The sequence below is a fragment of the Ovis aries genome, chromosome 1 (genome assembly GCF_016772045.2).
Source record: "Ovis aries strain OAR_USU_Benz2616 breed Rambouillet chromosome 1, ARS-UI_Ramb_v3.0, whole genome shotgun sequence".
Lineage (NCBI taxonomy): Eukaryota > Metazoa > Chordata > Mammalia > Artiodactyla > Bovidae > Ovis > Ovis aries.
This window is the reverse complement of record NC_056054.1, coordinates 17184308-17202595: the sequence shown is the minus strand read 5'-3', so window position 1 is coordinate 17202595 and position 18288 is coordinate 17184308. Positions and strand designations below refer to the sequence as shown.

Sequence of the window (18288 nt, the reverse complement as noted above, 5' to 3'; positions counted from 1 at the left end):
CAGCAAGACTTTCCTCAGCTTACTGGTGTTTGTGTGTGTTCTCAGTCATGTCCGACTCTTAACAACCCCCATGGACTACAGCCCACCAAGCTCCTCTGTCCACAGAATTTTCCAGGTAAGAATACTGGAGTGGGTTGCCATTTCCTTCTCCAGCTTACATTAAAATCATCCAAGAAAGTTGACAAAAAAGCCCTAATACAAAAGATACAATGCAAAGCTAGGCCAAAGTATGGCTCTGATATACAATCCATTAACAAAATGACATTCAAGTCATCTTAAGATTAGTTTGGGTAGAAGACACTGTAAGTTTGAGTGGCTTACCTTACCTGATGAACTGGGTTTTCCTCTCTTTCATTAATGGACATCACTCATGACTGCCCAGAGGGCCATCGAGGCTTACTTACCCGGATGATGGTAGAGATGGTAAGCCGGCATTTACTCAGCCCCGCCCTGCTCAGCCTCGGGAGCGGACGAATTCTCAGCTGGTGGATCGGCTGCTTTTGTCTCTTTGCCATCTTGTGGTTTAGGGTTTTCTGGGCGTCTGCGTCGGTAATTGAAGTTGCGGCGGTACCGACGTTGAGGTGGCTGCTGACCTTGGGTCTCATCTCCTTGGTTTTCCTTATCTTCTTCATTGCCGTCCTCTCTGGGCTGTCTTTGGCGAGGAGGGCCCCTGGAATGAACATTGTGGAAGCTTGCAATGATAAAACCTTTCTTTAATCAAGTCACCAGGTCAACACATCTGCTCTTTCTGTTTATCAAGTGGTATGCAGGCAATTTATCAAAACTGAAAGAGTAAACTTGGTTTTTACTTCACAAATTGAGTATGACGACTTGGTAAAAGGATTTGGAAGTGTAAACTAAGATGACCGTTTAAAACTGATTTTAACAGTCTCATATTACCCAATATATCCATATATATACCCAATATATTCATAGATAGTTGAGTGAAGGTTGGGGAGCCTGGAGTGCTGCAGTCCATGAGGCCACAAAGACTTGGACATGACTTAGTGACTGAACAACACACTCATATTATTCAAAATACCCATAGTATAACCTATTCCAAAGTTAGCCATGAAAGGACTAAAGCTGTACAATACCATCAATACCCTAATGCTATTTAAAAACATGGGTATTAAACTAACCAGGTTTGGAAACAAGTGCTAAACTTTATAGATGAACATTTGTTTTTTTTAAAAAAAGCAGAAATCAAAACCAGAGAAAAGGTATTATCTTCATATAAATCAAAGTACACAGCAACCATTAGTTTGGGAAAGGCAGATCAAAACCACTTCATACACACCAGGAGAGCTGAAAACAATCACACTGGGGAGGGGGTGGAAAAACCCCTCAATGCATTGCTGGCTGGTCTGGCTATATAGAATGGTGCAGCAGCTTTGTAGAACAGCTTGGAGACTAAATGACCTAGCAGTTCTACTTCTAGATCTGTATCCAAAACAATATCCACCACGCATTATTTTAACATTCACAACAAGATGTGAAAATAACCCAAATGCCCATCAACCAAGTTAACGAAGAACAAAATGTAATATCCATACAACGGAACCTGATTTGGTCATAAAAAGAAATCAAGTACTAATGATAAAGGCATGAATGACAAATACACGAGGTGAAAGCCAGACACAAACTAGGCAAATACAGAGACAAGGAAAGCAGCAGCCAGGGGCTGGTGTGAATATACTAAAATCCACTGAGTCTCACACTTTAAACACCAGGATTACCAGCATGCCTTTACACCTGTGTAGGTCATTCCAGCTCTAACTATTTACGATTCCATTTCTCACCGCTAACCCCTCTAGTCTTCCACCTACCCCTCCCAACTTCCCCCGCCCCCCACAGCCCCCACCACCTCTTCTCCTGAAACGGTTTTCCCATGTGTCTGGGAACTCCTGACCAGTCTTCGGCAAAACTGCCCTGGCCCTCCCCTGTAGCCTTTTGAATTCTAAAATCCCACCTTTCAAATCTTAACGTCATGTTCCATTTTACTGCCCTTTTCCTACTGTAATTATCACGACAGTTCCACATAACATGGGCTTTTAGATTCTTTCAGTTCAGTTCAGTCGTTCAGTCGTGTCCAGCTCTCTGCGATCCCATGAATCGCAGCACGCCAGGCCTCCCTGTCCATCACCATCTCCCGGAGTTCACTCAGACTCACATCCATCGAGTTGGTGATGCCATCCAGCCATCTCATCCTCCGTTGTCCCCTTCTCCTCCTGCCCCCAGTCCCTCCCAGCATCAGGGTCTTTTCCAACTTGTCAGCTCTTCGCACGAGGCGGCCACTTTGCCTCCCATGCAACTCCTGTTTGCTACTTAGCTTCTCTCAGTTTCAAGCACTCCACTCTCTAGTCACCCTTTACTTCTTTTCCTGGTGTATTCCAGGAGTCTTCTTCTCCCACTCTTATTTCCACTAGGACCTATAATCCAACAATCCTATCGATCATTCTGTCCCTTAACTCTGCCTTAATCCTCTTCTCTCATTTCTCTCGGAAGTGCAAGGTCTACCACTAATGACTATCATCAAACCCAAACCCAGGATCTTTGAGTAGACAAATGCTGAACAAATCTAACTCTGCTTAATCTGAGGCTGCTGCTCAAAATGGCTGGAAAAGCACAAGCATGTTTGGTGGACCCACTTTAAATTTGTGATCACTGTTACTTGACTTCCGCTATTTCTCTTCTACAGATAATTTCACATATTTGTCCCAAACCTCTCACCCCTTTCCTTTTGACTTCACCAACACACTGGTGCCCATAAACTCTGGCTTTTTACACATGCAACATCCACGGTTCCCAGCAAAAGACATCCCATTGCATGGACCAAACCCAATCCTAACTGAAGATAGCTGCAGCAGATAATTCTGACAAGTACCCTTTTTTAAAAATTGCATTTTTCAGCCTACAAATAAGCTCTTATTTCTCAAACAAAAAAAATCCTTTCTTAATGATTCCTTTCCCTTTACTGCCACCTCATCTATCTTCCTTTCAGCAAAACTCCTGCTATACTGATCTCAGATTTCTCACAATCTGCTCTTGGATCTGCATCAATCATTTCACCCCCTGGATTATAAGTAGCATGTGTCATTTACTATTCAAACAAAAAATTCCTGACTAAATAGTTTGGAAAGCCCTGCATTCATCGATAGATTATAATAAATATATTCAAATGAGACCATTAAATAAAACTGAAGCACTCAACAAAAATTCATGTGCTGTTTTTAAACACACCAATGAAAATAGGTAGAAAATTGGCAAAGTTCTACAACGTAACAAGAAGTAGACCAAGGATACTGCCCTCGGGATTTAAAGGGACAGAGTATGAAAGCCTATTTTAGACCGTTTATCACTATCACAGATAAACACTTATCACTATTTAAGAGCTGACATTGTGATTGTTTGCAGTATTTCAACAAGGTATCTGTGTCTAGGTTTAGACAGATGCTACCTGTTAGTTTTAGGGATCACATCTGGAGACTCAATATTCTAAGACCTTTTACTACATATATGCATTAAACCTATCTGGCCTGTGAAGCTCTACCCTAATTCCTCTAATAATTAAACACCTTCTGTTAAAAAGGTACGCTTACCTTTACTTTTCTCCCTCCCAATGAATCAGGTCTTAAAGTTATAATACAATGCAGTTTAAACTACCATTCTCTTACCTGTTAAAGGACAGAAATGGGAAATTCCATACCCTCATTAGAGTAAAACAAAAACAAAACCAACTGCAAAAAGTAGACCACATCTATAAAGCTGTTTTTAACCAGTGCCAGCAAAGATGCAAAGAACACATTCTCAAAGATAACTGACTTCAGGTTCACCTCTTAGGCATCTGATGAAAGAAAATGTGAAGTGTTAACAGACAAATGACTGAAAAAGCCTGCAGAAGCAGCATGCTGTTGCCGAGTCGTAGCACGCGCTCCAGTCAACTCTAAACGCAAGCCGCACCTGCGGAATCGTGGTCTGTAGCCCCGATACAGGTTCTGTCTCACTGGTCTGCCTTGTTCTCCGGCACCTTGGTTGTCAGCACCCTGAAAAGGCAATGGAGACCAAGCCAAATTTTACTCCATTTACATTAGCGCAAACCCCAACCAGACAAAAGTCTGAATACAGCAGCAGTTAGAAGGAAATAAAATCCGTTTACCTCCATCACTTCTCCCTGCACAGGAGGGTTGGAGTACTGTGGTCGACGCCCGTAGGGTCTCCGCATGTAGTAAGGTGGGAACCTCCGCCTGCGGTAGGGCCGGCGCTGTTGGGCCTGGCCTTCGGGAGCGCTCTCCGATCCCTCATTCTTTTCCCCACTCTCACTATTCTGGTAATTCTGCTGGTAATTGCGTGGAGGACCCCTGCGACGTGGATAGCGTCTATAATGGTTACGGTCTGCTGCGTATTTACTGCCTTGCACTGGAACTCCACCAGGGCCTGTAACATTCGCTGCCTCCGCACCCTACAAAAGCCATCATATAGTCATAGTGACAATGGAATTAAGGACACGCAGCAAAACGCACACAAAAAGTACAAAAGGGTCTCTGTGGCCAGGGGTGCAGAGAAATGATTTAACACTAGCTCCTCACTGTTCTGAAGAGGTAGCCCTCTATCTGCAGCCAGCACATTAGGGTTGGTGCACCTGTGTTCAAGTGGTCACCTGACCCATCCATCCACCTTAGAGCCACCATCCTAATGGATGAGATCTCCAAAATATTTCCATACTGAAGTCAAACCTTTACACAAAAAGCATCCTCACCTTTTCTCCTTCAACAACATCAAACTCCACAGTCTCTCCATCTCCTACACTGCGAAGGTACTTCCTGGGGTTATTCTTCTTTATGGCAGTCTAGTAATATCACATTCCAAAAATAGATTAACAGGGGAGAATAATGTGCTTTTTCATTTAAAATGTACCAGAGTCAATATTATTTTAACTTGGATATACAAGTAAAATTAGCTTTAAATAAGACCAAACCATCAATAAATTTAGGAAAACAAGGACCAGTGCTACCCCCAACCTCAACCAAAATACTCCAATCTTACAAGGCCCCAGCATTTTATCACTATTTTCCAAACTAAAGCAAGTAATTTAACACGCAAGACAAACACAACTATAAACATATATTTTAAAATGCTTTTTGCAAAAGCATTATATGTAGCTTTGAACAAAATGAGGATATCCACCTATCCCCAAAGACTGCACTTAATAGTAGAAGCGAGCCCCACACAGGGCCAGTTTAGATGACAGGCGAGTTTAGTTTTGCATGCTTCAAAGTTGACCAAACCAACTTTGTCCCTGTGTTACCATATCAAACTCTGTTACAAATGTCAACCAAAATCCCTTCCAACCTGATTGTGGGAATACTTCGATGGAAATGCAATTCCCATGAATTAACTATGACACTTTTTAATATTCTGTGGGTTATTACCTCCCCAGAATACATTAAATCTCTCATTGTTACTCATTCTCTAGACTTGTATAATAAAACTAAAGGGGAAGAATAACATCTCACATTTAATACTTCCATGAAGTACTTTCATGCATTACCCACTCAATCGCATTATGAAGATGTGAGGCATCATTATTCATTCCTCTTTTAGGGTAATAAAACAGGCTTTAAAAGTCAGGTGACTCGCCCAAGGTCACAAAGTAAGTGACAGAGTATGGACTTTTCTAAATCCAGGTCTCGGGACTCCAAATCCCATGTTCATTCTACTATATCACAGCGGTATCCATTACGGGATCACCCATGCATTTCCATTCCAGAGGAGGCAGGACAACCAACAAATCTGAAGCCAATTAAGCTAAAGTTGCCCAGAACTGCAGTCTCCTTGTAATACCACCAAGACCTGAGCAGCCAAAGTCCTAAGAAACAACTAAATGTTGAAACCACCTCCAAAATAAAGAGGAAAGCATGTTGGTGACAACTTGTGGGTTGGTACAAGTGGGTGACATGTGTTCAGCCAAATAATCGATCTCATCTGTCATCTAAACTGTCACAAAGTTTCCATACCTTTCATGTAACTCTCAATTATCTGCAGTCATAGGGGATAGCAGAAATATTGGTTAATTAAAACCCCAAACTCTTGTTTTGGTCAGTATCAATTCTCTCCTGCACATTCCCAGACCCTTCACTGTTGCCCAAAGGCAGCAAGACTGGCAAGCCTTGCTGTCTGTCTCTTGTACCCAAGTCTGCAAATTCCTTCGAATATGCAGAAGGAAGGAAGAAACAGATTAAGTATTGGTATTCAATTTTATAAAACAAACATTTGTTTTAATACAATATTTTGCCTGAGCAGTCTTTTATTTGTTTAGAATTTAAATGTTTCCATACTTAATGCTTGACCCTGTGATTACTGAACAGGGTTTTGGATGTACCTAGAAATTGATCTGGACTCCCTCTCAATTGTCACTGAGTGGTCTACAGGTCAATGCAAAGAGCTACACAACACCAACTTAAGGCAGTCTTTCCAAGGAAGTATGCTGCCAGCCAAGCTCACACCTGCCTGAATAAAGGCACGAGTGTGGAGACTGACTCTGTCTTTTGATGTCTAAATCACAGTATAGTGGTTAAAAAGTTCTCAAAGAGCGATTTTCAATACAAGTCAATAATATTTCAATAGTCTCAGTAAAAAAACAAAACAAAACAAATCCACTCCCCCCGGCAGAATTCATAGAAGTATGCATTCCTAAACATTTTTCCTACCCATTGCCCGTTGCATTCCTATGGAGAAAATTAAGTCCAATGAAGCCTATGATATACTTAAGGTTGAATTATCAGTGTTCACTTGGCAGCGGCTTAAACAATAAACTTCTTAACGTTTACAGTTGCCCCGAACACTCCCCTTAAATAGTGCTTGTGGACGAGAGCTTGGCATGCAGCACCTATCCTGGCAGTTTTTCCCTCTCAAACACTGAGGCTAATCTAAAAACTATTCAATAAGCAATTACCAACCTTGCCATACCACCCTTTCACTTAACCTTCAACTAGCAAGGATTTCTAAATTTGCCAAGCTGGTAAAAATTCTCCAAACATAAAAACATATCTTACCCATTCAAAGTACTTTAGAATAAACAGAAGGATCTATGCTACAATGTCCAGTTTTTCAACATTTGTCTCAAATCAATGTATTTTGCAGCTTTGGCCTATTTCCCCCATCACTACTGTCATCTGTCAGAGGTAATTCTAACAGCATTTGAGGGTGTTATGGACAGCAACAGTATGGTTCGAATTTAGATTAATGGAGGTTTTCAGTTTATCTGAAATTAGGTTTGAAAATTTAGTGTAAGGAATCAAGTGAATTCAACATTTAAAAAAGCTACAGCTATTAACAAAACAAAATATCAACACGAAAGGCCTATTTTAATTAAGTGAACTGCCAACACAATGTTTTAATGTACACATTTAAGCTGTACTACCCCTCTTCCTGTGGGAACTAAACTGTTTGGTAAGTTGACTTACTAAAACTTTTTTACAAGGAACAATAGTTCAGAAGACATACACCCTTTTCTTCTCACAAGTGTTGAGCCAGAAGTGTAAATAGCCACAGGAGCACTCACCTGGTGTACAAATACATCTTCCTTGGTGTCATTCCTACAAGACAAAACCAAGTAGAACAAGTCAGAAAACTGAACACTCCGATGCATGTTGCCAAAGATTAAGAATACGCTTGGTCCTTTGTACCTTCCCTTCCCCTTTTTAGAGACTTCCCTGGCTGCCAACCAGCCACTAGGAAGGAAATTAAGAATCGAAACAGAAACACAACCAGTAAATCACAATGGTTTTACTAACAATCGTCTCACCACCTACTTCAGAAGGACTACAAAAGGAAAAAGGCAAATAAAAAGTGTGAGCTACAAAGCCATTAAGAGGACAGAAGTGACTAGCAACATATAGTCACTTCTCATTCTACTAAACACTAAAAGTATTCCAGCACAAGCCATTCGTGCCTCTAAGAACATTGTTACTAACTTAAGTAGAAGAGATCATGAACATACTCTCATCAATTAACTACCTTCCTTCCTACTTCATCTTTACCATCCCCAATTCTCAACTTTCATTGAAGGTATAAGGACAACCTCAGAATGTACAATACCAGGAGTGAGCCCTAAATGTAAACTATGGACTTTGAGCAATAAATAATGGTGTCAAATGTAGATTTGTCAATTTAAACAAATGTATCACTTGGTACAGTATAGCAGAAGTGGTCATGGATACAATCTGAAGGCCTGGGGTACACGGGAATTATGTATTTTCTGTTCAACTTTGCCATGAACAGAAAGTGCTGGTAAAAATAAAGTACTGATTAAAGTAAAGCGACAGATTACAATGAAGTATAAATATGAACACTACCAATACCGACATCATTCACATGGCAAGCCTTGTTTGTGCCAGGAAACCAGGAAGTGAAGATGAATGCAACTTTTCACCAGCACACAACCCTCTTTTACTTCGTTTTAAGACATCATTTTTACACCAACCTTCGTTGTTTAGTTGTCTCTTTTGTGACCCCCACGGACTGTAGCCCACCAGGCTCCACCATCCATGGGATTTCCCGGGCAAGAATACTGGAGTGTGTTGCCATGTCCTTCTCCAGGGGATCTTCCCAATCCAGGGACTGAACCTAGGTCTCCTGCACTGCAGGCAGATTCTTTACTACAGAACTACCTGGGAAACCCACACCAATCTTTAGTCTGTTGTTAAATAGGGGAAAAACTGTGAATGAATGGATGTTAGCAGTGAGGGGGCAGTGGTGAATGACTTTCTAGAGATTGGGAATTAATGTGATGATACTACTAGTAAAAAGAACCCCTGGAGAAGCAACATTTCTGGACCTTTCCTGACTCACCCCACCCTGCTGTCAGTAGGTCAGAGCTAAGAAAGGACTAACCTTTCTAGTGTTTATGCACCAAAGAATCCATACAGCATGGGAATATCATAATCCCATTCTGACATTCTCGCAAACAGGATTAATTTAAACTCTTCAAACACACACACCCCACCCAAGGCAGGGTGAGTGAAAACTGACCTTATAAACTAGCTGAGTATTGTTGTTTAGTCACTAAGTCGTGTCTGACTCTGCAACCCCATGGACTGTAGCCTGCCAGGCTCCTCTGTCCATGGGATTTCCCAAGCAAGAGAACTGGAGTGGGTTGTCATTTCCTTCTCCAGGGGATCTTCCCAATCCAGGGATCAAACCAGCGTCTCCTGCAATGGCAGGTAGATTCTTTACCACTGAGTCATCAGGGAAGCCCCATTGAGTATTAGGAACACTTAGGAATTAACAGCCGGCTGGAGTATCCATCTGTCAAATAGGTCCACATACATCACACAATTCCATAGCCACCACTAGTTTTCAGATGCAACATGACTGAATTTCAAGCTCTAAGGTAGTTCCAAAGACGGGGGCGTTACTTTCATTACCTGAGAGTAAAGGATATAAGACTTGCCAGATGACTAAGGTAAAGGACATTTGGTATTGGACTTCCATTAAGTAAATTTATTACTTGAGTTTTTTGGGGGAAAAAAAGAAAAAGGAATTTATGGTTTTAATATGCATCAAAATTTTCTTAAAAAAAAAAAAAAAGAGGCAACTTTCAAGAGAGGGATTTTTCATTACTATCAATGCTGCTGCCCATGGACCTGAGTAGCTAACATCATTTTTTCTAATGTAGCTGCAAATAGGTATTTACAGACTGAAAATACACACCACAATAAAAAGAAAAGCAGTTGTCTATGAATCTTACTTTAGGGTTGTAAAGGGAATTTTAAAAAATTCACCAAATACTTCTCTAGTCAGTTGATCTAGTTGCAACTTGTTACACAGGGGAAAAGCAATACGTAACAGCTTATACTGTGAGGGTTTAAGTTTCAGATACTTTGCCAAGCATTTTACCATACCAATCCTCACAATGCCAAGGTGGGTGCTTCTACTTATATTACCACCCATTCTAAAAATTAAGAAAATGAAGTATGTGGTCATCTGCTTACAGTGGTAGAATCTGACTCTACAGGCCCTGGTCTTTATCAAGTTGAAAACTCAGAAAGGACCGTCTGGAAATCTTTACCTATTTCCAAATTATTTCCAGGTAGACTACAGGATACGGTTTCTCTAATTTTGGGAGAGGACAGTAATAAATAACAAGCCAGGTGGAGTATCTCTGCACATCCTCACCTGCAACACAGTCACATTCTGTGTAACTGGACCAGGGCTCTGCTACATACTGCCCCCTCACCACCCTCAACACATGGGAAATGTAAACGCAATTCTTTGCTCACAAGCCACATAAAACCAGTTCTGTTCTGTGTGGGTTTGTTGATTCCCAATTACTGCCACTTTTAGCTTTTTTCCAAAGTCTATTCTTCCATATTATTCCACCTTATTAGTTCTTCCTCTGATCTACCGTAGCCACAGGACTGACAACGAAACAACAGCAAACCCAAAGGCCTCATTCAATTCTTTAATAACGTTGGGTATTTACTTGTGCTAGCTAACTGGGCATTGTGCTAAGCACCAGAAATAAAAATAAGACATGGTTTACCCTCAAGAATTTCTATCTAGAAGGCCACCACCATTCAGTCTAATACAGCAGCTGAATTACCAAACACAGTTGCATATTACAGTATGTTAACAGAAGCAGAAGATATTAAGAAGAGGTGGCAAGAATACACAGAAGAACTATACAAAAAGATCTTCACAACCCAGATAGTCACGATGGGGTGATCACTCACCTAGAGCCAGACATCCTGGAATGTGAAGTCAAGTGGGCCTTAGAAACTAGCATCACTACGAACAAAGCCTGTGGAGGTGATGGAATTCCAGTTGAGCTATTTCAAATCCCGAAAGATGATGCTGTGAAAGTGCTGCACTCAATATGCCAGCAAATTTGGAAAACTCAGCAGTGGCCACAGGACTGGAAAAGGTCAGTTTTCATTCCAATCCCCAAGAAAGGCAATGCCAAAGAATGCTCAAACTACTGCACAATTGCACTCATCTCACACACTAGTAAAGTAATGCTCAAAATTCTCCAAGCCAGGCTTCAGCAATATGTGAACCATGAGCTTCCAGATGTCCAAGCTGGTTTTCAAAAAGGCAGAGGAACCAGAGATCAAATTGCAAACATCCGCTGGATCATGGAAAAAGAGAGTTCCAGAAAAACATCTATTTCTGCTTTATTGACTATGCCAAAGCCTTTGACTGTGTGGATCACAATAAACTGTGGCAAATTCTGAAAGAGATGGGAATCCCAGACCACCTGGCCCACCTCTTGAGAAACCTATATGGAGGTCAGGAAGCAACAGTTAGAACTGGACATGGAACAACAGACTGGTTCCAAATAGGAAAAGGAGTACGTCAAGGATGTATATTGTCACCCTGCTTATTTAACTTATATGCAGAGTACATCATGAGAAACGCTGGGCTGGAAGAAGCACAAGCTGGAATCAAGATTGCCGGGAGAAATATCAATCACCTCAGATATGCAGATGACACCACCCTTATGACAGAAAGTGAAGAGGGACTAAAGAGCTTCTTGATGAAAGTGAAGGAGGAGAGTGAAAAAGTTGGCTTAAAGCTCAACATTCAGAAACGAAGATCATGGCATCTGGTCCCATCACTTCATGGGACATAGATGGGGAAACTGGAAACAGTGTCAGACTTTATTTTGGGGGGCTCCAAAATCACTGCAAATGGTGACTGCAGCCATGAAATTAAAAGACGCTTACTCCTTGGAAGGGAAGTTATGACTAACCTAGATAGCATATTAAAAAGCAGAGACATTACTTTGCCAACAAAAGTCCGTCTAGTCAAGGCTATGGTTTTTCTAGTGGTCATGTATGGATGTGAGAGTTGGACTGTGAAGAAGGCTGAGCGCCGAAGAATTGATGCTTTTGAACTGTGGTGTTGGAGAAGACTCTTGAGAGCTCCTTGGACTGCAAGGAGATCCAACACGTCCATTCTAAAGGAAATTAGCCTTGGGTGTTCTTTGGAAGGAATGATGCTAAAGCTGAAACTCCAGTACTTTGGCCACCTCATGCGAGGAGTTGACTCATTGGAAAAGACTCTGATTCTGGGAGGGACTGGGGGCAGGAGGAGAAGGGGACGACAGAGGATGAGATGGCTGGATGGCATCACCGACTCAATGGACCTGAGTTTGAATGAACTCCGGGAGCTGGTGATGGACAGGGAGGCCTGGTCTGCTGTGATTCATGGGGTTGCAAAGAGTCAAACACGACTGAGTGACTGGACTGAACTGAAGGCCTATCAATCAAAGGAGGAGAGAGTGGCAAGATGAGATATAGAACCCAACGGTTAAGAGCTCCTTACCAAAATCACTGGAGCCAAGGTTGGAATCCTGGCTATTCCCATTATTAACTACATAATCTTGGGCAAGCTGCCTTATTTATGAAGTCAAATATCTAAGTTTGTTTCCTAGTGGCCTTAAAAAACAAAGGCAAAGACAAGTCAAATGAATTTGATCACTTCAATATCATGGTCAACATTAACTATTGAACTTTTTTACATTCAGTTTCTCTACTTCTTGGTGTTCACAGAGCATTATTCACTACTGAAAAATTTTTTACAATGAAAACACAGCTTTCTCACCTATCTAAAAGAACTGATACAATTTTGCTCTTATTCAGCATATAAGATGTCACAGTAGTGACATCAAGGAAAAAGAAATCACACAGACAGCAAGAGACTGAAGAAAAGGGGACGCCATTTTAAGTTAAGAGAATGCCAAAGAAAAAGGAAATCCTGCAGGTATCTAAGGAAAATGAAAGGCTCTTCAAAGTCCCTAATGTAGCGCAATGAAGGTAAAAAGCATGTAGCCAACTTCAAATTTTAGGAAACATTCTTTTCACTAGGTGCCAATCCACAGTATTGCCCAAAAGGAGACATGTCAGTAAATGCTCTTACACCTTTACCTGAAGGCCACCACACCAAGCCATTAATAATTTAATATGCCCAAGAGCATAAATTAACATAATCCTATAGCTATAAAAACAAAAGCTTCAACTCTCAACAACTTAGTGAAATGACTTCTGGCCAACTCACAATCAGTGCCTAACAACCAGCACATGAATCAATCCTAGAGCGCTCTGCATACAAGCCACTGTCTTAAGAACTACAGTCTGTTTTTGAAAAGACTGCCAATGACACCTCAGATTTGGGGGACCATTCAAATGTCTTTTAACGCCCCCAGCCCCCTTGAAGTGAAAGTGAAGTCGCTCAGTCACGTAGCACACCACCAAATCTTCAAGTTTTCTCTAGTGCCACAGCATTTACTCATTTATGTTACAGACTACCTATGATTTCTTGGCTCTTCCCATGTCATCAAGCTATGATCAGTTCGACTTTAATAGCCTAAGAGGCTTGGCAATCATCTTTCTACAGGTCTACAAACTTTAAAAATTAACAGGCTTTGTGGGACTTCCCTGGTGGTCCAGTGGCCAAGACTCCACATTCCCAACGCAAGGGGGCCTGGGTTCAATTCCTGGTCAAGGAACTAGATTTCCACACGAAAACTAAGACCCAGTGGAGCCAAGTAAATATTTAAAACAGGCTTTGAAGGGTCACAGACTGCTGTATATTTTCCTCTCTTTTAAACAACATTTAAAAGGCAAACCTGGTTCCTGATTCACAGATCATATAAAAACAGAACGAATTTAAAGATAAAGCCTAGTACTCTCTCCTATAAATCCTTAATTGCCTCCCAATATTACATGGACAATCTACACACTAAACTAGTACTATATTACGGCAATCCCTAGCTACATGAAACAGGCAGTGAGAAGTAGAAAGCTTTTCAAATCTGAGGAACTAGCAGCAAACAGGGGTCCTAGTGACAGGCTAGATATCATTTAAGAACTTTTCAAATGGCCGAGAATACCACCTCCACCCCCAGTCTGTAACCATACGGAAACAAACAAATTGAAGACGAGGCAGACAGCATAACAGCAGTTAGGGCAGACAAACTCCAATGTGAGAAAACAAATTCAAATCCCAGCTCTGCTACTTACTAACCACACTTCTTGGAGCAAGTTTACTCAATCTCTCTGTGCCGTGGAATAGTACCTATACCTGAAATGTTGAGGATTAAATCCATTAGTTGACTTTAAGCATTTACTATAGTTCCTGGCATAAATATTTGATAAACATTAGCTACTCTTACCACCACTGTAATGAAGAATCAGTTATATACACATGAAATCCCCAACAGGGAGGCCCCCTAAAGGGAGACCAAACCTGAGAGCCACGATATAGTATTTTTCTAGAGAGGGACAGCTGAGTCTTTTCCTTAGACCCTGGGTAATAAGTAATAAACACAAATGCATTAATAGAGGCCAGGCAGGAAAGGAAGTCAACAACAGGAGAAAACTAAGCCTGAAAGATGTGGTAAAAGAGAATGCATACCCCAATTACAGGTGGTAACATGTAACTGGCGAGCTGATTTTCATTTACTTGGAACTAAAGGCCCCCAAACTAAAATAGTAGCTCTTTAAAAACTCACAGATTAGGCACATTGCCAGTTTGTGATCTCTTCTGTATTCGATTCTCTTTGCTCAAAATTTCTTGGCCACCCCTTACAATTAATTTAGCATTTTAACTACTCTGGATAACAGAAAAATATTTCTTTTCTGGTCACTAAAAGATGCATGTCCAACTGGAAAATAAGTTGTTACTGATCCATGTCAATCTTTCTTAAATTTGGTGAGCATGGATTAATCCTCAACACCTGGAAGCAAAAGAGGAAACAGTTTCTAGATTCAAAATCAGAGTAATCAAACCCTGAAAAGACTGACCCCATGCCATCCTTCTAATGCTATCTCAAATAGTCCTGAGTGAAGTTTTTCATTATAAAATGAAAAATAATTCTGGGGGTTAATAAACCCCTATAGTGACATAATCCAATTATCTTTCATAGTCACAGAACACAAAGGAATAACAATGAATTCCTAGACTACATAGCCTAAGAAAACAAAGCCAAAAAACTTGCTGTGTTAAAATCAAGTCTTATTTATTTGGCACCTTTCATACAATACAATCCTTAAAAAAACAATTCTAACAAGGCTTTAACAATTATCACAAGCAATAACAGACTGAAAAAAAGTTTGTAATGAAAATACATTCCTTTAAAGGGGACTTTTACATTAAAAATGTATTTTTAACAAATTTTAAAAACTTAACCTAAAATACGTAATTCATAGAATCCCAAGGTTAAAATTAGACCTATACAATCATCCCACATACTGTATCCTCAAAAACAGCACCCATCACACACACATTCTCTCTCTCAGGAAAGCCAGGTGCCTACAGCCCTGAACCATTTGCTATACATTTTCCCTTAAGGAAGGTAAACCTCTCCTGGACTTAACTTCTGTTAGGTTTTATAGTGTCTTGTTCAAAAGTCTCTGAATCATTGAGACAACCAGTTTAGAAATGTGAAGCACATTTATTTGAACCAGTTAGTTTGACAAAACACTGTGGTTAAGACAATCCAAACAAAGGATCATTAAAAGCCAACTTACATTTAACTTGCCCTATCTGATGATCAAAAGAGTTGATTACAAGTTAGATGGATAAAGGAATGGTTATCTCACAGAATAAACTTAGAACCCGAAGAACTGCTTTTATCTTGGATTATCAATTGTTCACCTACAAATATAATCTAGATCCATTTAACAAATGCAGCAGAACAGAAGGCACATATATACCACAATCTTTAAAACACACACACAAATTACTTAAAAGGCTGCAAATTATAGATCACTCCTAATAGGCACACCTGTGATAGCCTATCGCCACACTGGGTCAAAGGTCAAAAGCAGTGTTTCTCAAACTAAGGCTTACAGGCTATTATCACCTGGAATTCTCCTTAAAAATGTACTTCAGACCCAATGAATCTAAGCTAAGAAAGAACTCAGGAATGTGTACTTTTATCCTTTCAAGGTAAGCACACAAATTCGAAAACCACTGGTTTAAGGGTGAGGCCAAAGTAAAATCAGAGTAAGACTGAAATACTAACAAATTCAGAGATCACCTAAAAAGTGGTCAAACACTGGCATCAAAGCAGTCCCTGCCTTCCTCACTAGTAACCCATTATCAAAAAACTGATGAGAAAATGTGGCCTTGGCCTGTCCCAAGGCAGTGTAAGAACAGATGGAAAATTCCTAAAGATTTTGGAAGAAACAAAATGTTTCCTCAACTGCAAACGTGGAAAACAGACCGTCAAATGCTTACAATCTCTTTTGCTTTCTGAGCGTTTGAGTAACTAGTGGGTTTTTGCCAGCCAATTGTGTGTCTAGGCTTGATCTTGCCCACTTGGTTTCCCTCAGTAGAGTCCATTTCAGAAACATTCGGTATTACTTCTTACTCTTGAAGTTCTTTCAAACATCCAGCGTAATAGGGGTGTTAAGAAATACAACGCTGCGATGACCGCATCACACCTGTAAGGCCAACACTGCTGTCAGCACGCACACTGCTCTACACCCTGTAGCTGCACCACCAGCCCGGGCAGCCATCTTGGAAAAGATGCCCGGCTGACAGGGACCACGAAGAGCACTGTGAGCGAACTGCCGTCACCATCCCACTGCTACAAACAACTCAAAGGGTTAATCCTTAAGATGCAGTTTGCAGCTCTGCCTTCAAATACAAAGACGAATGTAATCGTGGACTAAGGTCACTGTAAGCTACAACCAAAGATTTAACAGGTACGATTTGGGGGGACAAGGAAGTAGGAGGAATAAGGCAATAAGACCTTAGTCAAAATGACATACTTGCATTGTCAAAGCACGTTACCTCCAAAGGTTAAAAAGTTGTAAATAACCTACATAGTAAACAGCGGCTCACAATTTCAAATACCAATTTCAGTAACATAGAAAAGAATGACGGATAAAAATGCGAGGTGTCTAAGCCTAACAAAATCACACCAGATCTTAGCTTTTTCTCAGTTCGCCCTGGTAAGAGATGGCTCACTCACTCCGCCTGCCTTTTAAATCGCTTTGTATCTTTCAAGTTAGCTAGAGATCAACATTTAGCTACAAAACAAAGACAATCTCTACGTCTCCTAATCCTTTCGGTCACCAAGGAAAACAAAACCCCACTAGCCCTACACCAGGGATGGCAACCTACACAAGCGCCAACAACCCCAAGTTCCTAAAGCCTACAGATGGAGGAGAGCAATCAAGAGGCAGGACAGGGCTTCAGCGGCGGTCATCTCACCTGTTGATGAAACCATATCCGTTTCTTACATTGAACCATTTTACTGTTCCCAAAACCTTCGTTGCTGAAGGAGAGAGGAAAAAAAAACCCACAATTACTAGACGTCCTTTTTCAAAACCGCCACGCTTCAGCATCCGGTGGCTCACGCATTCCCTGGCAAAGACCCATGGCCACCTGACAGCCTTTTTCCCCAGGGCCTGCCGGCCATCCGCACGGTCCACGTGGGTGAACCCACCGCAGCAGAGGCCCCGGGTCAGGCCCGGGGCGCGGGCCCGAGCTGGGTGTGCGCGGGGACCGCGGGCGGCGGCGAGCACGTGAGAAGGGGGAAGCCGCCCGGCCCACTCCGGCCTGCGTAGGCGGCGCGCCGCGCCCTCAGGGTACACGCGGAAGGGAGCGGGTGGGGGACGGAACAACGGCGTGCGGGCCCGGGCGCACGCGGCCGGCGGGCACGGAGGGGAGGGACCCCGCCGCACACGCGGTCGGCGGCGCGCGGCCGCACAGGGGGAGGGGCGCGCGGCCGCGCGGGGTCCGCAGGGGGCGCGGGAGGCGGCGCGCGCGCGCGCTTGCCGGGCACGCGGACCGGGCGGGCCAGCGTCCGCGAGGGCGCGAGTGGGGGGGCCTGGGGGAGGGGCGGCCGCGCGCCGCCGAGACGGTCCCCGCCGGCCGCGCGCCCGCCGGCTCGCCCCGCTTCGGGTAACGGTTCCGCCGCCAGACTTCCCTACTTGCCCCACCCCCGTCCACGTCCGGCTCTCACCGATGACCTTCTTGTCCCCGCCGGCAGGCGCCGCCGATGTGAGGCCGCCCGGGCCGCCGCTCCCTGCGCCGCTGCCCGTCGTGCCGGGCTTGGTGTCGGCAGCGCTGAGGGCGGGGGCGGCGGGGGGGGCGGCGGGCGGCTGCTGGGTCTCGGCCTCGCTGCTCATAGTTGCGGTGATGGTGACTGGGGCCGGCTGCGGCAGCTGCGGCTCCTCCCGGGGTGTGATGGTAACTAGGCCGGCGGCGGCGGTGGGGCTGCTCAGGGCTCTCTGGGGTCCGCTCTCCGCTCCCGCTACCGATCGAACT

The 18288-nt window shown here is 42.8% G+C and overlaps 1 protein-coding gene across 4 annotated transcripts in view; it reads right to left on the bottom strand.

Annotated features, from left to right (window-relative positions):
- Positions 1–18288, bottom strand: part of YBX1 (Y-box binding protein 1) — a 19104-nt gene extending 816 nt beyond the window's left edge. Inside the window, 8 exon segments of one of the 4 annotated variants that reach the window (NM_001093786.1) lie at positions 405–670; positions 3964–4046; positions 4160–4462; positions 4760–4849; positions 7565–7598; positions 17230–17293; positions 17984–18029; positions 18138–18288. In NM_001093786.1, coding sequence (NP_001087255.1) covers positions 436–670; positions 3964–4046; positions 4160–4462; positions 4760–4849; positions 7565–7598; positions 17230–17293; positions 17984–18029; positions 18138–18149 — 867 coding nt within the window. In that variant the 5' untranslated portion in view covers positions 18150–18288 and the 3' untranslated portion in view covers positions 405–435. 4 annotated transcript variants of the gene reach the window in all.